Source organism: Lemur catta, chromosome 7 (genome assembly GCF_020740605.2).
Source record: "Lemur catta isolate mLemCat1 chromosome 7, mLemCat1.pri, whole genome shotgun sequence".
Classification (NCBI taxonomy): domain Eukaryota; kingdom Metazoa; phylum Chordata; class Mammalia; order Primates; family Lemuridae; genus Lemur; species Lemur catta.
The window spans coordinates 59,530,405-59,552,206 of NC_059134.1; the positions used below are offsets into that span (position 1 = coordinate 59,530,405).

The 21,802-nt window shown below is 58.3% G+C and overlaps 1 protein-coding gene across 3 annotated transcripts in view; it reads left to right on the top strand.

Annotated features, from left to right (window-relative positions):
* The window catches only part of PDE2A (phosphodiesterase 2A), a 94,330-nt gene that overhangs the window by 38,273 nt on the left and 34,255 nt on the right, over positions 1 to 21,802 (top strand). For 2 of the 3 annotated variants that reach the window (XM_045555538.1, XM_045555537.1), the window contains one exon: positions 3,179 to 3,240. In XM_045555538.1, coding sequence (XP_045411494.1) covers positions 3,179 to 3,240 — 62 coding nt within the window. Of the gene's footprint in view, positions 1 to 1,500; positions 1,595 to 3,178; positions 3,241 to 21,802 lie in introns of those variants that run through there. The other variant, XM_045555535.1, reaches the window with a different exon arrangement.

Consider the following 21,802-nt stretch of genomic DNA (forward strand, 5'->3'; position numbering starts at 1 on the left):
GACCAGGTCACACAGCACGGCAGGGCCTGAATTCCCAGTCCTGGCGCTCCCACTGCAGCAGCCTCCTGTGTCCTCCTGGGCCACCTGGGGAACAGGAGCCGAGGTGACTCAGGTTAGGGGGTGGAGCCTTGTCCATCACCCCTCCATCTTCTCCCTCAGTCCCGAAGCAGAGGGGTGGTGACAGCTGCTCCCTGTCCTCCACAAAGCTCCATTGCTTCCCCTCTCCTGTCTCAGCCCGAGGATTGCCCGGCCCACAGTGTGCCTCCCTGGGCTCTCTTTCTTCTCTGGGCCACCCCTTCCTCCTGCTGTCCCATCCTGCTCTTGTCTCCGCCTGCCCTCAGGCTCTCTCCCCATTCCTGAGTCTCTGGCTCTGGTGTATGTAAGCCTCTCTCAAATGACTGTTAGACTTGGAAGGGCCCTCGGGGATCACCAGGTGCAACCGTCTTATTCTGCAGATGAGGAAACCAGCTCAGAGAAGGGAAGGTCCTGTCCGAAGTTGCACAGTAGGTTGTGGCAGAACTCAGTACTGTGCTCCTTCCGCCCCTGGGGCGCGGGCGCACTGCACTTGGCTGCTCTCCCTTCCTCTCCCCAGCCCGGATCTTCTCTTCTTCACTATATACCTGCCGCCTGGCTGACCCCTACCTTGGACAGACACTGCCCTTGGGACACAGACCAGAAGCCAGGCCTCCATGACTGGGACTCGCGTCCATGCACATGGACACGCAGACACATGCAAGCACATCCTGAGTATACACAAATCCCAAGTGAAAACCTGATCACACAGTTAGGAGCCCACCCTGGAACCTGGCGTCCTCCTCTTCCCGTGAGGCCCCCCACACCTCTTTCAGGAAGCCCCTCAGGCCCTCTGCAGACTGATTCCATCCCACTGGCCCCTTCGTGACATCTGAGCTCTGTGAGCCTTGGTTCCTCCTCTGTGACCCTGAGGGCAGGGCTGAGTCTCCCCCTCAGTCCTGGGCCCTCCTTCAGTGTCTCCAGGAGGTGCTCAGCTTCCTGTGGCTGGGTGGGGAGTGCCTTGAAGTCTCCGGAGGATCCGTGCTACTGGTACAATGGGGAGGCCGTGACAGATGAGGGGCTGCGTCTTCCCAAAGCAGGCTCCACCCTACCCTGATCTCCCCGCCTGGTGTCTGGGGGACAGCCCTGGCCTGTGGGCCCCTTGGGACCAGGGTCCTAGTCCAACCCCACAGTGCAGAGGTCAGAGGATCAGAGCCCCTGGTTCCCCAGCAGCAGTTCCCTAGCTGGGGGCTGTGTGCTCCAGGTCCTCAGGGCACCAGAGCTTATTGCTGGGTTGTTGCAGATTCCTGGGGCGTCCGGGAGCATCCTGGGGCGTCCAGATTCTCTGGCAGCAGCAGGAGGGAGGAGGGTGGCAAACACTGAGGTGGGGCGGGGTTACGGAATCCCGACTGTGAATGCCTGGGTGAGACTCCCCTCATCCTGTCACTTTCCCCACACCTGAAATCGGGAGGAGGGGAACCAGAAGTCGTGGAGATGAGGGGCAGCAGCCTCTCCAGGAGCCATGCGAGGCCTGAGCAGGGAGCGGAGAATCCACTGACACCAGCGCTGCCTCCTCTCACGGGTAGGGGTGGGGGCTGTCTCCAGGCAGCTCAGCGCGTAGACCATCTGGCTGTGGGTGGAAAAGAAGGCTCAGTCTTTGTGGACAAAAGGGACGGGCCTTGGGGTCAGGCCCTTATCTCGGCCCTCGTCATTTCCTCTGCCGGACACGGACATGGCCAGGTTAGCGGGGTCATCGCACAGAGGGAAGGAGCCAATGCACACCCGGCCCTGCAGTGGCGTCAGGCACCTGGGTGACCTCGTCACGCCCTGGGCTGCAGTCAGTCCCCTGCAGAGGCCCAGCCTCATGGCCACGGTCACTGGGGGAGATGACCACACGTAGACCATCACCCCGCACACAGACCCAGTCACCCTGGGTGACACTCAGCCCCAGCTGCAGGCGCAGCTAAGAGAGGAGACCCCACCGGCCACAGGGACATGTGGGCAACCAGGCACCCTGCCGCAGCCACGCTACAACCATCCGCAAGCATCCACACACCAGGTGCAGCTCCTGTCACCCCTCCGGTCAACCCAAGGAGAGCCAGAGACTCCAGCAGTCGTGGGCAGGCATCAGGGCCTGGGCGAGAAGAGGGGGAACCAGGTGGGGAACCCTGAAGCACCCCTGTGCCAGACTGTGCCCTCCCCCCAGCTCGCTGAGCGCCTGAGGCTGTTTATTTCCTAGCAGGGATGGGTGTCTCATCCCCCTCCCCCTCCGGTCCCCACCACACGATTCCAAAGCTGCCAAATCAAATCAGCCCCTGCACCCGCGCCAGGCTGGCATGGCGGCCAGCAGCTGACGGGAACGAAGCCAGGCTCAGAATATCCCGCCGCCTGTCCGATGCCGGGGAGGCTTGGGGGTGGGGGTGGGGAGGGGCAGGAGCCCAGCAGCCATCCCTGGGCAGCGCCTCTCAGAGAGGCTGGGGGTTCTGAATGCCACCCGGGCGCTGGGCTTCCCAAGGACAAGTGAGCGAGTCCCTGGTGTGTCTCCAGGTTGCTGTGGCAATGTCTTCGCTGCCAGCATTCACGGAGCTGTGGAAATGGTGCTGGTGGGATGCGGGTTGGGGTTTCCAATCTGAGCCCAGATGACTGGGTGCCAGGGTGGGGGTGGGGGCTCACACATGTGCTCACATGCATTTGGGATTCACAGCAGCCCCGAGCAGGGAGCCCCTTGGTCATTTGTGAGTAAAGGCCCAACTTGCCGTGGAGGCCCGGTGACGGGGTGAGGTGGACATCACAGATCCCATTTTATAGATAGGGAGACTGAGCCTCAGAGAGGGTAGTGGAGCTCCCTGGAGAGAAGCAGAAGTGGAGGGGGCATCAGAACGGGTAAAGAGGTGGTCATTTCCATTCCTTAGGAGCCCTAGGCAGAGAGAAGGAACATGGCTTTGTTCCCAGAGTTGAGGAACAGAGCCAGCATGTGGCAGAGCCAGAGGTGCCCGTGGCAAACAAGGAGAGATTCTGGGGAGAGAGCAGGGTGCAGCCAGGCAAGGCTCCCTGGAGGAGGAGGCCACCCGTGGGCTTGCTGGGGGCCGATGGGGGTTGGGGGCAGGCTGGGGAGAAGGGGAGAAGGCCTGGCAGGCCTCAGCCCCTGGCCTTCTTGTCTCTGCAGCCGGCCAGGACCCCCTTGCAAAGGAGCCCGAACCCCCAGGGAGTAGAGACGACCGACTGGAGGTGAGAGCTCAGTGGAGGGAGATGCGGGTGGGCTTGGGGGGTGGGGGCGCAGGCTGAAGGTCAGTCTGAGCGGTGCCTTCACCCCGGGAGGACTGAGAGGCTGGAGTCGAATCCCAGCCCCACCCCTTCCAGCCTAGGGTCACCCCATGTCAAGACCATTTCCCCTCACCCTCTACATACCCAGCCTGGGGTTCCCTCCCCCTGAGGGTTCCCCCTCCTCCCAACTCACCTGGGAGTCATTTCAGACTCTGCCCTCATCCGCCCCACCCTCACCCAACAATCCCTGTTGATTCTCTGCCCTAAGTGTTCCCTGAGTCCCTCTCCTCCTCTCAGTTCCTGCTGTCTGCTTGAGTCCAGGACTTGTCATCTCTCCCTGGGGCGCTCACCGGCTGCCTGCTTTCAGTCGCCCTCAGCCTCCACATGGCTGCCAGAAGGATCTTTCTAATACACAGGCCTGAACTTGTCACTCTCCTGCTCAAAAATTCTCCGTGCTCCCCATCCCACGGCCCCTCTGCAGCCCCAGCCTGGCCACAGTCCCTCCTTCATCCATTCCTGCCCCCTACCAACCCGCTCTCGCTGGCCTCTTCCCCCCTCACCTTCCTAAAACCTTCTGGGCTCAGCTCTAGCCTCCCCTCCTCCAGGAAGTCCTCCCTGCGCCTTACTGTGGGACCAAGCTCGCTCACGCTCCCTCCTCTGAGCTCTCCTGCCCTGGCCATCAGGTGCCAGGTGCTGGGACGTTCTGCTGTCTGTCGCCCACTGTGCTGTGCCGTGGCACCCTGTTTCTCCGTCATGTGACTCTGTGCATACGTCTGGCTTGTCTTCCTCTCTGCACTGTGAGCTCCTTGAGCCTGGGGACTGTGCCTGTTTCATTCCTGAAGCTTCCACCGCCCTCTGATGGATACCTGGTCGGGGCTCAGTCAGTGCCTTTCCTTTGAAATGAGGGGTGCCATGCCCAGTCCCCGATCACATCTTTGGGGTGCCTCGTGGGACTCTTCAATGCTCAGAGGGGCATTGAGGAGCGAACATGGGGTGGGCTGTGGACGTCAAAGATTGGCACAGAGAAGTGGTGTGTGTGGTGTGTGTGTCAATCAGACCATGAAGCCAGAACAGCGTGAGTCTGCCCGGGCCGGGTGGGGAGGCAGAGAAAGATGCTGCTTGTATCAGCCCCTCCTGTGTGCCAGGAACTTTAGAGACATCGTTTGATTCTTACAACAGCCCATGAGGCCGGGCCGCTATTATCCCCCTTTTGCATTTGGGGAAGCTGAGGCCCAGAAGGGTCGTGCAGTGAGCGGATCGGGGCAAAGCGGAGAGTGGAGCCGAATGTGTCTCGGGTTCAAGGCTTGCTCTTTCCCTGCCCTTGAGCAAGACAGGAAAAGAGATGCCCACGTGGGGCCTGGCTCACAGCAGGGCCTCAGCGCGGTTCCCTGCTGAGACACAGGGCCAAGCCCCTGAGAACGTTCCTCCAAGTGGGAGTGGGTCCTGCTGCCGGGAGCTGGCGAAGGGAGGCGGGGGAGGCCTGGAAAGTCATTATTAATTTATTTATTGCCATGGCATTCCCCATGGGGCGGGGGCTCCCCCCAGAGCTGGGACAGATGGTGTTCCTGGGAGCCTGCAGTGTCTCAGCAGCCTCGGCCTCCCGCCAGGAAAGACTGGATTTGTCATCCGCTCAGGAAGCCACAAGGGGAGAGGGGGCTTTGGAGAAGATGAGACCCTTCTGGGCAATGGGGGCTGGGCCCCGAGGGAAGGAGTCTGCCCCAGGCTCCTTGCTTATGCCCGTGTGACAGCCCCCTCTGCCCAGGCCGTTGGCCCTGCCCTCTGCAAGCTCACGTTCTGCCCCTTGCCCAGCTCCACCAGCCTTGTCCTCTCTAAGAGTCCTCCCTGGGCCCGCCCCGTTCGCTCCATCCTGTGTTTTCCCTCTGCCTTTCTTTTGTGTGGGTCCTGCTGCCTCCTGTCTCTGACTGAGGGTCTTAGCCCCTGAGCCCCTCAGCTCTGTCCTGCCTCCAACCCCACACCCATCCCAAAGATGGTCAGTGTGTGCCTGGCCTCCTGGCAGGGTCCATTCCTGGGCTCCGTCACAGCCCCAGCCTGAGCCCCAGGCTCATGCTCAGCCCTGCTGGGGAAGCGATGGGCTGCCCTCGGGGACTCCCCACCATGGAGAGGACAAGACAGAGAGTAGGACCCTAGGGTGTTGCTCAGACTGGAGGGACAGCGGGAGGAAAGGAGGGGAGAGGGACTGGGGAGTCTGAGGAGGAGCCCTCCTGTCAGGGCAGAGGCTGGGGAGACAAGATGGGCTCACGCAGTGGACAGACCGTGGGGCCAGATGAGCAGGTTCAAGTCCCGGCTTTATCACTTCGTAGGGCTGTGACCTTGAACCTGCCACTTAACCAGCCTGAGCATCAGCTTCCTCACCTGCCAAACAGGGATAAGAACCTCCATCATTATTGGACATAATCACTACTATTGGACATTGTCACAACAGAGCTGTCAGAAGAAGTTACAAAGACAGTATGTGTGAGGTGCCTGACCCATGGCAGGTCCTTGGCCCCCTCGCTGCATCCTTTGAGGGTGCCATCCTTGGAGCCAGGACTAGGCTGTACCACCATGAGACAGGGTGCACCACAGGGCTGGACCGAGGTTCGTGGAGTTTCTGTAGGCATGGCATGCTCTCCCGACATGGCTGGGCAGCAGCCAGGAGAGCAGAGCTGCCAGCACCCGTCCCCACCCAACAGGCATCTGTTCAGCACACCCTCCTGGGATGGCTCCCTGGCCCCTGTGCCGGCAGCTGGCTTGGAGGAGGGGCCCTTGCAGCTCAGCCTGGCATCCTCCTTTAGGGCCAGGCCTCTGCATGTTCGCTCTCTCTGGAAGTCAGGGCTGAGGCCACGCGAGTTGGTGAACCAAATGCACCAAGTCCATGCCCTCTCTGTGCTGGCTTTTGGGGCCTAGCTGGGGACTGGGGAGCCTTAGCTGGGCAGGGGCTAGGGGAGAGGCAGACGTGGACAAGGGCACAGCTATCCACACTGAGCACCCACACGCACTGCCCGGCACTGGCTCCTCTATTGCTGCCCTTGGGATAAGTAAAGACCACCCCCTTGGCATGGCAGTGCTGGCCTTGCCTGTTGGGTCCCCTCGTGTCCACCCCTTGCCCCATGCTTCAGCCGAATGGCTGTGCCCACTCCCCAGCGCATGCCAGCTCTCCCAGCCTCCCCGCCTTTGCTCACACTGACTTCTCTGTCTGGAGTGGCTTTTCCTTTTTTTCCCACCTACTCTCTTTTCAAGGTCCTGATTAAATGTCACCTCCTCTGTGAAGTCCTCTCAGACTGCCCCTTCCACCTTAGGTTGAGTCAGTCTCCTACCTTTCCTGGACACTCACAGACCCCAAGTTTCCCTGAGCGTCAGTTGGGCAACTTGTTACCCCAAATGGTCATGTGGGTTATGTGTCCTTTCCCATGTCATTTTTGAGCCAGGGGGCAGGGACCAAGGCTGTGTCTCCTGTCTTTCTCTTTGGCTTACATGGGGCCTGGCATAGGCCCGCTTATACAGTAGGTACTCAATAAACACTTGTTGAATGAACAAGAATGGCTGTGAGTAGGATTGTTCCAAGTAGTTTCAAGAAGGGGGCACAGTTGCTGGGTTGGGCAGTCCTAGAGACTTCCTGGAGGAGGCAGACGTGGAACTTTGAAGGATGGAGAGGGTCAAGGCCAAACGAAGCCAGAGATGAGCTGGGCTCAGAGAGGTCCATGTGGTCAGCTTCTGACAGGACCAGCTGAGGGTAACAAGGACCAGCACAGGATAGAGGAGACTGGAACAAGGACTCAGCCCCAGAAGGACTTCAGGAGGCTGGCTCAGTGCTCAGAACCCTGCTCCAGAGCCTGCTGCCCCTGAGTCCTGGGCTGAGCAAGGCTTAGTTTCGGAGTTGGGGATGAGGCTGAGGCCACTGATGGCCATGGTGGCACGGTGACAGGCAGAGGCAGGAGCCAGGGTGGTGGTGGAGGTAGGATTGCCACTGGGGGCTGTAGGGGCTTCGCAGGGGGAGGAACACTTGTGCAAGGGTGTGAGGGATGCTGCCGGGGCTCCGGGGGAGAGGGCTGCACATGGCAGGGAGCACAGCTTACCAGGCAGGGAGCACTGCGGTGAGGCTGGAAGGGCTGCTGCAGGCTGCACTTTTCAGGCTTATGTTTAAAATTCTTGAGTGAATGCTCTTAACTGCCAGATGTGCCTGCCTTCTCCTGGATTCTGCACATCAGGAGCAAGTGGCCTCGATGATGTCCCTTGGCCCCAGGGGAGCCGCTGCCAACAAGTTGGCCATAGCATCTGGCTTCCATGGGGGCCCCGAGGCCCTGCCATCTGTCTGTGCCCACCTGTCGGGCTGCACAAGCCCGGGGGGTGCAGGGACCTGGGGCCAGGGAGGTGGCCTCAGCTGCCACTCCAGCCTCTCTGTCTGCCCATCCATCTGTCCCTGCTCCTGACTGCCGGAGGACAAGGGGGAGATGGGCATCACAGGTCCTGCCATCAGGGAAGCCTAGTCTGAGGAGGGAGGCTTCAAAACGCGGGACTCACACCCAGAGAAGCCTCAGGCTGAGACCCGGCCAGGCTTGTGGGCCTGCCTGGCTCAGATGCACACAGCAGGTCCCAGGCAGTGCCCGGCCCGATGCCATGGGCCAGGGATGAGGTTCCTTCGCTGGCCCCTCCTCCACTGTCCTGCCTGGCCCTTGGCTGTAAACACAGAGAGAACAAGTTCCGTTTCCCGGGAAATATTTATCTCAGGCGGTGTGGGGAGCGTGTGCGCTGGCCTCCGCGCGTCCTTCCTGTAGGCTGGCTGGGGCAGGAGGCGAGGGGTCTTGGCAGTCATGGGGGGCAATCTGCGAGGGGCACAGGCGGGGCCAGGGGGAGGGGGCGTGCCCGAGACCCCTGCCTAGAGCCTGGATCTGGATGCTGGCCGAGGGAGAGGAGGGAGCTGACGGGAGAGAAGCCTGTTTTCTCCAAATCCCACAGAATAAGCTCCTCTCTCTCATGTTCCTGTCTTCATCCCTGTCCACCCTGTCTCCTCCAGGTTCCGGCCTCTAAGACTTTGCTCCTGCCTGGTGCCCTGACTTGGGACGTCTTTTCTTCCTCTTCCTCTATATTTCCTGGCTTTCAGCAGGCTTCCTCTGGGAGGTCTTCCCCAACTCTAGAGCCCATAACCCTTTGTCCTCCGCCTTCCTCCTTCCCCTCCTTAGGCTTCCAGCAGCTTCAGGCAGAGTCTTGTCCACACTGTTCAGACAGGGTAGGCAGCTTCTTGCAGGCCGGGCACCTAGGAGTAGGGCAAGGCCCAGAGGCCATCTCTGCCCATGCCAGTGGGGCCAGCACAAGCCCGGGCACACAGGCCGTCTGGGTTGACTGAATGCGGAGGATGGGAGATCCCAGGAGCCCAGCCAGATCCATGGGGCGGAGGGGAAGGGGCCCAGGGTTCTTGCTGACTGGCTCTGGGCTTGGGGCTGCGTATCCCAGACTAGGCCAGGCCTGACTGGGGCCCTGACAACAGGAAATCCTTGAAGGAACAAGCAGTGGCTGAGGACTCTGAGCACAACAACAGGAAACAGCTTTGACAGGGGGCAGCAGCTCTGGAGACTGTGCCTGGGGGGGGAGCTGGTGGGACCTGGGTGATGCTGAGGGTGACACTGAGACACTGACTGGGACAGTGGGTGTTCTACCGTGTGCATGACACTAAGCTTGTGACGTGTGATACCGAATGTGACTGTGATCCTGGGGTGCTGGGTGGGGACTGGGTGAGTCACCAAGTGTGTGAAACTAGGTGTGTGGCACTCTGACACCAAGTGTGAGCCACCGAGATGCTGTGTGATTGATATGATGGTGTAATGCTGAGTGATACCGGGTGTGTGACATTGCACACTGTCTGCTACCACATGTGTGACACTGAGGGTGACGATGGGTGCACGGAGGGTGTGACACCATGAGAATCATATTCGTAACATGAGCAGACGGCACTGTGCTGTGAGGGGTGGGGTCCTGAGTTTGTGGCTTGAGTGTCTGACACCGAATTGTGAAACCCAGTGTATGTCCCAAGCGCATGCTACAGTGAGGCTGAGTGTGCAAACAAGCGTGTGACATGGAGTGACAGTAAGTGCGTGAAAGCAAGCATGTGATGCCATGTGACTGTGAGCCCGACATTGCATGTGTGATTCTAGGTAATGGTTGTGACAACATGGACTGTACACACACAACACCTAGTGTGACTCTCTCATGGGAAGACACCAATAGGTTCAGGCAGGGAAGTAACATGGTCCAATGGATGGTTTTGAAGGACTGTTCTGGCTGCAGGGTGTGTGTGGAGGGGACTCTGTCAGCGGGTGCAGACAGGAGGTGGCGGTGCCTGGGCTCACGGGATGGCAGAAGAGTTAGAGATATGGACAAACTCTGGAGATATTTGGGAGGCAGAAAAGACAGAACTTGCTGATGAATGAGGTGAGCGAGAAGGAGAGACTGAGAGCAATTCTCTGGTTTTTAGCTCAAAAAGTCAAGTGATGGATGGCAGAGGTATTTCTGATGGGTGAAGGATGGGGAAGGTCAAGGTTAGGGGGCAGGGAGGACAAGGAGGCAGAAATCAAGAGCTGTGATTTGGACGTGTTAAGTCAATCACCAAGGTGACGATGTCCAGAGGGCAGCAGTGTCAGGCTGGGGACATATGTGGCAGTCAACAAGCATGGGTGATTTGTTAAGCTGTGGCCCTGGCTGGGACGACCCAGGGAGAGAGCTGGGCGACAGGAGGGACCTGAATCCCTGCATACTCCATCATCTAGAGGCTGGGGAGGAGCAGCAAAGAGACAGAGGAGGAGGGTGCGGGAGGTGGAGGGGACCGAGAGTGTGAAGCCAGAAGCCCAGGGAGGAGAGAGGTTTAAGGAGCAGGGGCAGTGTGTGGAAGTGCTGGCCCTCAGGTAAGGTGGGGACTGGGAAGTTGCTGCCCCAGGCCCTGTAGACAAGTCAGGTTGACAAGAGCCATTTCAGAGACACACTGGGGCCAGAAGCCAGACCGGCCTGGGTGGGGTGGTGAGCGGGAGGTGAACACACGAGCCCAGACCGCCCTTTGTCCCAGCTGCAAGGGATGCAGAGAAGGGGCGAGGTCGCTGGAAAGAGCCGCGGTGTCGAGGGGGATTACATTTTTTTTATCATGGAATGTTTTGAACAGACACAATAGCAGAGAGAATAACACAATAAACTGCCATATACCCCTCACCCAAATTCAACAGTCACCGAGGTTTGGTCAATTTTCTTCATCTATTCCCGTCCCTCCCTTGCTTTCATTTTTCTTTGCTTAAGTTTTTACAAAAATATTTAATTGTGGTAAAATATACATAACATAAAATTTACCATCACGGCCTTTTCCAAGTGTGTAGTTCAGGTGTGTAAAGTCCATTCGCATTGTTCTGCGGCCAATCTCCGGAACTCTCTGCGTCTTCCCAAACTGAAGCTCTGCACCCACTAAACAACGGTGCCCGTTCTCCCCTGCCCTCAGCCCCTGGCCCCTCCTTTCCACCTTCTGTCTCTGTGATTTTCAGACTACTCCGGATACCCCGTGTGATAGGAACCGTATAGTATTTGTCTTTTGGGGACTGGCTTTTATGTCCACCTAGCATAATGTCCTCACCGATCACCATGTCGTAGCACACGACAGGCTTTCCTTCCTGTTTACGGTCAAATAATATTCCATCGTGTGCACATAGCACATTGTGCTCCTCTGCTCGTGCGTCAAGGAACACTTGTGTCGCTCCCCGACTTTAGCTGCTGTGAACTCGGGTGTACGGATATGTCTCCAAGACCCTGCTTTCAATTCTTCGGGGCGTATGTACAGAAGCAGAGCATGGTCATTCTATGTTTAAATTTTTGAGGAATCACCATACTAGAAATACAGCTCCATATCTTTTTATGTTCCCATGACAGTGTATAAAAGTTCTGGTTTTTCCACATCCTTGCCAACACTTGTTATTTTCTGTGGTGGTTTTTTTTTTAATGGTTGCTATTCTAATGGGTATGAGGTAGTTTCTCATTGTGGTTTTGATTTGCATTTCCCTGATGATTAGTGCTGTTGAGTGTCTTTTGTGTGCTTGTCAACCACTTGAATATCTTCTTTGGGGAAATATCTATTCAGGTCCTTTGCTTGTTTTAAAAGTTGGGTTGTTTGCTTTTTTCCTGTTGAATTACAGTTCTTTATGTATTCTGGATGTTAACCCCTTATCAGATATATGATTTGCAAATATTTTCTCCCATTTCATTTCTGCCTTGCTAAAATGTTTCAAAGCAAATCCCAGACATGATGTCATTTCACCAAGGGTGGATTTTTTTTAAGTCTAGAAGGTCCTGGGTGATGCCGAAATGTGTCAGTGTGACACAGAGGCACCATGCAGCTGTGTGTCCAATACTGTGTGAGGGTGACACAGTGGCACTGGGGACATGATGTGTGACACTGAGGATGTGGGTGATGGTGACATATCACTGTGAGTGGCCCTGTGACACTCAGTGATGTGGGATTCTGTGGACACTGAGAAAATTGTATGTCACTGAGTATGTGGGACCTGCCATATGGAGGTGGCAGTGACTGTGTCCCTGTGTGCTGTCCTGGAGTGATGAGTGTGACACTGCGTGGGAGCGAGAGGGGCCTAAGGCGTGCTGTGGGTGACGGGGTATGTGTGATCCAAGTGGGGTCAGCCCCAACCTCAGCTGCTGACCGTCAGAGGACGGGCATGATAGGATGGATGGGAACAAACCTCCAAGGGGACAGAAAGGGTGTCTGGGTCCAGGTGTGAGCTGGCATGAGGCCTCCTCCCTTCTGGGAATAGCCAGGAAGGCTTCCTGGAGGCAGGATGCTGTGGGCGCTGGAGAAGGGCAGGGCCCAGGGTGTCAGACAGCCCTGCAGAGCGCTACATGGAGCAAATCATGTCACCTCTTGAGCCTCAGTTCCCTCGAGTATGAAATGGGGCCCTTGGGAGGACTGCATGAAGCCGTGCTCGAAATGAACGCAGTACCTGGCACTTGGAAGACGCTCCGAGCTCTCTGGGGAGCAGCACCCTCAACCCCTGCACCCCAGGCCCCTCGATGACAGGGGAACTAGTGGGAGCACAGAGGGGGTGTGCTGCGTGATGGCGTCCTCTTCTCACACTCATGGCCCTCCTCCCTCCCTCCGTCCTGCCCAGTGCTGCCAGTGACACCCCCCCCACACACTTGCTCCTACACCCTCCCCTCCCCTGCTGCAGCCCTCACCTCATCGGCCTCCTGCCCAGGCTTCTGCAGCCTCATTCAATTAGGCCGATGCAATTTGCTCAAGAAAAAGCCCCGTAATTTGGTTAATCACACCAGTAGGGGATCTGGCCCTGGTGGGGAGGGTGGGGATGGGTAGGAGGTCCCTACCGACAGCTGAGGGCACAGGTCTCAAAGTGCCTGTCTTTTGGGACCTCTGCTCACTCCTTTGAGCTCCTTTTAGGAACCAACAGAGTCCCAAGCTTGGGTCTCCCTAAACCCAGCTACAGAGGCCTGGAAACAGGAGCCAGGACTTCCAGGGTTCACTTGTGTCTATAGGAGGGTCCCTGCCCCTCTCTGAGCCTCAGTCTCCCTTTCTGACAATGGGAGTTGGATTGGGGGTCTCAGAGCCCCCAGCCAGCCTAGCTGGCCTCTGCATCTCAGCTCTGGGCAGCCCCCCTCCTGCCTCTGCAGGGCCATCTCCTGGGCCTCGGGGAGGGAGGGCCAGACGTGGGTCCGCGGGGAAAGAGCCCCCGGGGAAGTCGGGAGGGGCAAGTGTCCTCAGAGCCTCATCTGGAATGTGTCCACCGAGTGCCATAGCCAGAGACCCTCTAGTCCCAGGCTGCACACCTAGAGGTGGGGGTGGGAAGAAAAGGAGCTGCCATGTCTTGGTCACCTGCGAGGCCACTGCCTCTTCACCGTGCAGGCTGTACGTTGCACAGGGGTTCCAACAGAGAGGAGGTGACGCTGAAACTGAGCCCACTCTCCACACCAGGACTTGCCCCTCAGGGCCACATCCGCACAGAGGATTGGGGTCACTTTCTAACTGCACGAAGGTGGCCCCAGCCCCCCGTGGGAGTCAGCTTACTCAAGACTTGGATGGCTCCAGTTTAATCTTGTCTGCAGCTCTGGGGGAAGGTACCATTTTACAGACCAAGAAACAGAGCCCAGGTAGGTTAAAGGACTTTCCAGTGTACGCAGTGTGTGGCAGGACAGGGAAGTGAGCCCTGATCTGGGAGAGGAGACGGAGGAGGTGAGGGGGTGCACGGAGGAGAATTAGACCCTCCAGATGCCAACGCTCTGAGCCGCACCCTCGTTCACTCGTTCAGAGACCAGACCAGCCAGCAGCTCACTCAGTTCTCCAGACAGCCCCACGCTCGCTACACACCCCAGGGTCACATACACGTCGGTGACCCAAATCACGTATGCATGGACACAGGCCGAGGGGCCACCCACACAGATGGCTGACGCACAGACAGGGACACGGGGTACTCACACATGTTTACACTCTCACACAGTCGCACACGGAAGCACAGACCTACATTCTTTCACACAGACATTCTCCTAGTGACCCAGCGGATGTGTTCTGCCATGGCCACGTGATGGCCTGTGGGGACATGCTGTTGTGGCCGACTAATGGGCAGTCCCCACACGTACTCAGGTCACCAGCAATGCAGGAGCTCCACACAAACGGAGAGAAAAGGTCAGTTTTCATGAGTGTATCCAGAATTTTGCAATCAGGAATCCACACAAAAGCTATTTTAATTTTCATTTCCAAGATGAAGTTTATTTTGAATTGCACGTGGGATCTAAGAGTCTGGTGGGAGCCGTCAGCATCTTTTTCAGGGCTTTGGGCCTCTAAGGGACCTGCACAGATCCACAGGCACAACAATGCTGCGAGATACCCCAGGCTCACGTTTACCTGGGTGTGTGTGTATGCGCGTGTGTGTGTGTGTGCATGTGTGTGTGTGTGCGCGCGCGTGCGCACACACGTGTACTCATACTGGCTCCCGGATCCTCGGGATGTGAGGAGGGAGAGTAGGAGAAGTTCCAGAGACTCCGGATGTTTGTTCTCTGGCTTCCTGGGCCCTCCAAAGGCAAATAACTGTGGGTGCCTGCCTGCCTGCCTGCCTGCGTGGGCTCAGGGGGTGGTGGGCTGTGAGGAGCCTGCCTCTGCCCTGCAGCCCCCCCGACTGGGACCCTGTGTGGTGACACAGTGACCAAGACCCATGGCCAGCTTCCCGTGGGCTCCTCGGCCCATCACCTCCCTTCTCTGGGGCTTGCTCCTCTCCTCTGAGAAATAGAGGCAGGGAGGAGGTGAGACAGGATGCACTTTCACCTAGAGACAGAAATAGAGCGACAGAGACACTTGGGGCCCAGGGTCCAGAGGAGAAACCGAAGCTGGGGGGGGCTGGGAAGGGGCCTGGGGGGCCCAGGTTCAGGGCAGGGCGTGGGGCCCCAGAGCCTGCGATGTCTCTGGCACACTCTCTCCGTGGCTGCAGGAGGGCTCGGTGCACGCCTCTGCTCCAGCCCCTTGCTAGCTCTGCAAGGGGAGCAGGGGAGGAAGGAGGCAGGATGAGAGTCCCAGTGACAATGCAGAGGACAAGACCAGGGGAGAGGGCTGGGCCTGGAAGGACAGGAGAGGAGAGAGGACACCAGGAAATGGAGGCGCAAAGGCCCAGAGGTGGGGAAGGATGCAGTGGGTGGGGGGAATAAGTCTGGAGAGTTGGGGAAGGGCCAGAGGCCAGAGCATGCAGGCCTGGAAGGAGGGAGGGCAGTGGCTCCTCGTCCCCCACGAGCCCTGCTCCGGGCTCTGTGCCGAGCACTTTACAAATAGTTCCCAACAGCCTGGGAGCTCAGAGCCTATTGTGGGGGGACCCCCCAGGAGCCATGACTGGTCTATGCAAGGGAGCGGTGGAGTCACATTTGTGTTTTAGCAGAGCACTGCAGGTGGAAGGTGGGAACACAGTGGAGGGGTGTCCAGAGGCAGGGGCATGCCTGAGATGAACCCTGCCCAGAAGATTCCTCACCCCAACCCCCAAAAAAGAAGGGTTATTTTTAGGAACAATAAAAATGCTCACACATTCCTGCAGGGGCAGGGAGAGGGAAGGGGGCCAAGAGTGAGCACAGAGGGAGAGGGTGGACCCCACCTTTCCCCCCAACTCTGGCTTCATCTTCAGGGGCTTCTCCTTGGGGAGCTTCCCTGGCCAGCCCTGCCTCTCCAGCCCCTGTGCCCAGGGTGTCCTGGCTCTTATGTTTGTCCCTCTCTTTCTGAATTGGTCCTTGTTTGTGTCCCTGTCTCTCTCTCTCATACTCCCATTTTCTCCCTCCCCCCGGGATTTGGGGAACAGCTGGGATGGGCCAAGCTCTGACGACAGAGCCAAATACAGTCATGGGATAAAGCGGCGCGAGGCTGCGGGAGACACACACACCAGAGAACAGACAGCGAGAGAGACAGACACGGAGAACCCAGGGAGGCTGAGAGACAGGGAAACAAAGAGCTCAGCAGAGTTGGGGAAGCCCCAGGGCTCTGTGCCCTGCTTTCTGCCTTGTCCCTGAGGAGACCAGCGTGGCCAGGCCTGCGCTCCCCTCCCCTCCCCTCCCCTCCCCACCCCCTCCCCAGGCTGGCCCTTCATCCCTGCCCTCTGCAGGCCCACACCAACCCTATGCTGGTGTCGCTGGGCATTTACCTCCCATTGTGGGCACAGTGTCTGGCACGACTGGGAGAAAAGAGACCCAGTCCCTGGCCCGGAGGAAGACACCCAGCCCACCCTGCCCCCACCATCTGAGAGCGGCTCAGCCCATCCCCTGGCCAAGGCAGGGCATTAGAATGGCCCCAAAGACAGATGGTTCCCCTGGGCAAAGGTGGCCCAGTGTGGCCCGATGGACTGGGCTGAGACATGGGTCTTCTGACTTCAGGTGAGAACCTGGGCAAGTCCTCCCCTGCCTCCTTTGGCCTTAGTCTACCCCACCAAGTAGGGATTGGACTCCACGAGGCCTGGGGCCTGGTAGACTCTGGTCCTGTGGGAATTTTCAGGAGGCCTGGGAGGAGGACAGATGACCAACCAGGAAAGCTTCCTGGAGGAGGTGACCTCACTCGTGAAGAAAGGTGACAATGATGGTGCTCCTCTTGGGGAAGAGCCCCTCCCTCCTAATGTGCTGCCCTCTGCCCAGTCTGCACGGAGAGATGATCCTGAGGCAGGAAGTGCCTCCTGGCCCATGGAAGTGCCTTGGAAAGGTTGGCAAACACTCTCAGCACAAGGCACCCTCATTCTCAGGCCCCTTGTCTAATACCATCACTATGCCAGACTTGGGAGGCTTCGGAGGTCTCAGCTGTCTCCCCTACCTGGGGGAGCCTCCAGGGGTCGTGGGGTCCACCCCTCTGCTCAATGATGGCATGTGGCACTCCCAGCCCAACAGCCCTGGGCACTCAGGAGTTCAGCCAGTCATTTTACAGCTCAGTAAATACCTTCTGACACCTGTGATGGGCTGGGTGATGCTGGGGACCCAGAGGGGAGTGGGATGCGACCTCTGCCTCCGAGAGCTCCCAGTCCGATGGGGGAGCCAGCTGGGAAAGAGTGGCAATGCCCTATGGGGGCAGGGGCATGTGAGAGCCCAGGTGAGGAGTCACATGTGCCTGGAGAGGAAGGCTCAGAGAAAGGAGGTACTCATTCATTCATTCATTCATTCATCCAATCATGCCTTTGGCCGTCAGTTCCTCCTTTTCTGACACTGGCCCAGCTGGTTACTCAGCACCCTCCTCCTCTCCTGTGGGGACCACGACGCCTGGTCCCACCGTGAAGGCCGTGCGAGGGGGTGAGGCTGAGGAGGGTGGGCAGACATTTGGGGTCATGGAGCCCAGGGATGGAGGCCAGCCAACTCACCAAGGCCCTTTTCTGGGGGCACAGACTCCCTGGGGGGCCCTAGTCTTTGCTGGCACACACCTGGGGCCTGGGAGCTCACCCCTCCTCCCCGCCCAGGCTCCTCTGACTCAGTGTGCTTGCGTCTGCCTGCTTGTCACTACCCCGCTGCGCCTAACTCTGCCTTGTGGGCCCCAGGCCAGGAGATGAGGAGAATTAGAAATGCCAGGTGACCAGGATGTGACCAGGATGGCAGTGGAGAGGGGGATGCTGGTGATGTGCTTTGGGGAGAATGTGGCGACAGAGATGGGGGCCGCTGTTGCCTCTGCTGTAGGTGAGGCAGCGGGAGGTGGGGACGGAGTGGGGGAAGCCCTGAGCCCGCCCTGCCCCCTCTCTGGTACCTGCCTTGAAGGGCCAGCTCCCCCCTCCCCACACTAGCTCTCGCCCCCCTCCTTCCCTCTGTCCACTCTACCTGTCCCCTTATCCCCTCTTTCCTGACTCCAGACCTGGGCTAGGGACTGAGGGGATCCCAGCGGGTTGGCCTTGGCCATGGAGAAGTGGTTGTTCAGGCAGCTCCCACCCTCCCTCTTTCCATCCTTCATCCGCCCCACGCCTCACCCTCGAGGGACCCAAGGGGCCTGGGATAGTTGGGAGGGCACTTTGGAGGAGGCAGGAGCTAGAGAAGAAGCTGGGACTGACTTGGAGAGGGTGAGAGGCCCAGGAGGCCCCAGCGACTTGGGGTCAGGGAGGGGACGCCCACGGGAGGCGCCAGGACTGGGCTCAGGTGTATTCTACAGTGCACGTGTCTCCAGTGTGGCTCGGAGGCTGGAGACGCGGCCCTGTTGGAGTAACAACTGAAGCCGGAGTCTGCGAGGGGTGGGCAGTTGGGGGGGAGCGGGGTGGAAGGGAAGGTGGGCCGTCCAGGAGGGAGGAGACGAGAGAAAGACTGGTTGGGGAAAGGCCCCTGGCAGCCTCTCCTTTAGGGCTAGGCTCCTCAGCTGCAAGTGTCCCCTCCCATACTCCCTTGTCCCTTGTCACCCCACCACCCCACCTTACCCCGGCCTCGCTCTCCTTTGAGACCTTCCCTAAGGAGTCCCCTCGTGGCAGAAATGGGGAAATGGTGTAGACTTGCCGCAGAGGATGGGCTGTTCTCACCTGGGCGAGGCCCCTCCCTTTTGATCCTCAGCCTCCCCACCTACAACGTGGGATGGGCACCTCCCAGGCTTGCAGGGGAACAGAGATAGCGTGTGGCAGGGGTTTCAAGGGGTTTCCAGACCAGCAGCATCGGCATCGTCTAGGAATGTCTGGAAATGCAAATCCTTGGACCTCATTCCCGACTTTCTGTATCAGAAACTCTGGGGCAGGGCCAGCAATCTGTATTGTAACAAGCCCCAGGGTGATTCTGGCCCGCACTAAAGTTTGACAACCACTAGTTGACACCTCTAGCCACAGTAGGTGCTTTGGGGTGGCTTCCCTTCCCCAAAGCCCGATGTCCCACTCAAGCAGGGCACCCCTACTTGGGGTAGGCCAGCTGTGGCCTGGGTCTCTGTCCTGCCTCCTTCAGACGAGGTCTCCCCAGGGTCACCAAGCCTCTTTCCTCTATTCTCCCACCCCTGGTCCAACTCAGCCTTATTGAGGGGAGGTCTGGGGGTGCAAGATCTTAGCACTCACGGGCAGCTCCTCCCTGAGATTCAAGGCACCAGCATCTGTCAGAGGCGGCTCCTTGGGCAGGTGGCAGGCGTGGGCGGTGGGGAGGAAGGAGGAGGAGCCGCCTTGTTCTGCTTCCTTGTGTCTGACTCTGCAGGCTGGGCATGCTGTGAAAGCTGCCAGGAGTCACAGAGTAAGCTTGGGGTGCTGGGCTCAGGCTGGGGTTTGAGGTGCAGCCAAAGGGGTCTTCTCTGGTCTGAGCCCCCAGGAGGCCTCCTTTGGGGGGTTTCTGCCAGTCACCTGATGGAGCAGCTGGGCTTGCTAATGCCAGGCACGCGCTGGGCACAGCGGTGGATAAGTTCTCCTTTGCTCTTGAAGAGCCTCGTTCTCTGGGGAGTTAAGGGACTGTGCACATTGCCCACCAGAACAAGACGCAGGAAGCAAAAGCAGTGTAGATGAGCATCTGCCCGGCACCCCCGGTTGTCCCCACCATGGCCGCCTTCCTGGGTTCCCCCGTTCTGTGGGTGCCCATCTTGGGTCAGGTGCTCTCTCCCCAAGTTCTCAAGGCTAGCACTTGGAGGTTTGGGGGAGGAGTGGGCAGGGGAGACAGGAGCTGGGGGGCAGGGAGTATGCCGGAGAGAGCGCGGGAGAGTGGGAGGAGAAGCCGCCAGAGGAAGAGAGAAGGTGTGGAGGTGGGAAAAGACGTCAAGCCTCCTCCAGGGGAGACAGGAGCGCAGGCTGCGACAGAGGTGGACGTTGGCTGAGGTTGGCTGAGCGGAGCGGGGGAGGAGGCAGAGAGATTCACGCGGGGGGGGGGGGGCTGACCCAGAGGGAAGGGGAGAGGAGCTCCCAGGTCCTGGTGGTGGTGGGTCTTGACAGAGTATGTCCCTTTAGAGAAGGGGACACAAAGGCCCAGAGAGCGACGAGGGCCTCACAGGGGACCCAGCACAAGAAGAGTCGGATAAATCGGCGTGAACACAGTTCCAGTAACACAGCTTGAGTCTTGGGAGGTACTTTATACTCTTGAGTTTGATGTTATTACCCTCCTGTAGGCCAGCGAGAGGGGCACTGTGAGGCTTTGTTCCAGAGGAAGAGGCGTGGGGTCAGTGCCAGGCCGTGGGGAGAGCGGTAGGAGGACTTGTGGACTGGGGAAGACACAGCGGCTTGTGGCAGGGACCCCACCCTGAGAGCAGCATCAGTCCCTGTGCTGGTGGCTCCAGAGGGGACAAGGCCAAGGTCTGTGGTTTCATATAATCGTAAGTTTTAAGAAGGAGTTAGAATTTGGTCCAGACCCTCTCCTGTCCCCGGACAAGTGCAGAAATGCAGATCCAGCCACAAACTGTGTCCCAATCCTGTTCAGAAGAGGGCTGATTCAGAACAGGCTCCCCCTCTCGGTACCTGGGGGAAGACTGGTGCATGGGAGTGGTGCTGTCTGTGGTGTTGACTGGCCCTACCTTGGACCCCAGAGCAGCAGGTAGGGAGCTGAGAAGAAAAGGAAGCCTCCATCCATCCATCCATCCACTCATCCGTCCACCCACCCATCTACCCATCCATTCATCCATCCAACCCCCATCCATCCATCTGCATTAAAATAAGCCATAAAACCATAAAACTATATGCTGCAGAGCCAGGAAGACCCATTTTTTACTAATGAGGAAACTGAGGCTCAGAAGAGGAAAGGGGCCTGCTTAAGGCCACACAGAACTTCTGTAGTCAATCTGGGACAGGACTGGAAATCACTGCTCTTTTCTGCACACCACAAATTCTCCCCTGGGGTCTGAGAAATTGCCTGGTCATTATGCTGATATTTGTACTGATGTTTGTCCTTTTAAGGCAGGAAATGTGAACTCCCTCCCCGAGCCTGGGCCTTGTGTGTATATGTGTGCACGTGTGCGTGCCCAAGTGCATACTTGCACGTGCATTGGATACATAGCTGCGTTTTTATCTGTGGTGCATGTTGTTGTGAGGGCGTGTGCATGTATGGGCAGAGGTGTGCTCATGGCAACATGTATTTGTGAGGGACATGTAAATGGGCATTCACGCAGGTATGGCTGTGTCTGTATTTTTCCTTTCCTCTTTTTTTAAAGAAAGATTCCTTTAAAGATTCAAGCCCCTGACTTGAGCCTGGCTTCCATCTGTGCCTCCAATTCAGGACTCTCCCACTCCCCGTCTCAGCTCTCCCCATTGATTCCCTCCTTTCTTCCCTGAGGCAGCCACTCCGCCCTCTGAGCCCACACCTCCTGGGCTTTGGAATTTGAGCTGCTTCTTTCCCTAAGTTGGTGCAATGGAGGTGAGGTTTCTTTGAGCTCTGGGGAAGATTCATGGAGGGGGTGGCATTTGAGCAAGCTTTGAAGTCCCCTTTGAGTGCCAGTCGGAAGTGGCCCTTCCCAGCTGCAGTTCCTGCACTCAACAGCCCCACGCCTGGGCCAGGCAGGGCAGGGCCAGGAGGCGGGTGGACAGAAGGATGCCAGGCAGTGAGCCTTGGGCTTCATCGGCCACGTCTGCATCCAGCCCACTCCGGCACAAATGTGAAGCCCCCTCCCTGCTGCTGCCCCAACTCTCCCCAACTTTCCTGTCCCACTCCCCCCACTGCCATTATCCTGCCCTTGGCCTGAAAAATCACAGAAGACAATCAATCAGAACAAAGGCCAGACAGGCACCCACCAATTCCAGTAAAGGACAGTTCAGGGCATCCCCCAATCGAAGCAAAGGGCAGGTTGAAGAGCTCACCAATCAGAACAAAGGACAGACTGTTCTTTCTAAGCCCCCTGGGGCAGGAGCTGGGGTTGGGTGCCGAGCAGGAGCCACACAGGGGCTAGAGATCCAGAGGTTGGGGTTCTGAACCCGGCTCTGCCCTGACTGGCTGGCTGACCACAGGTGGGTCATTGCTTCTCTTTGAGCCTCAGTTTCCCCATCTGTCAAATGGGGAGATTTAGCTATCTGAAGCCTGTGGCTTTGCAGAATTTCTTCCCCATATCAGGCTCACTCCATCACCTGGGCCCTTCTTCCCCAACCTTACAGCACACATGTCAAACTCCACTGAGAGC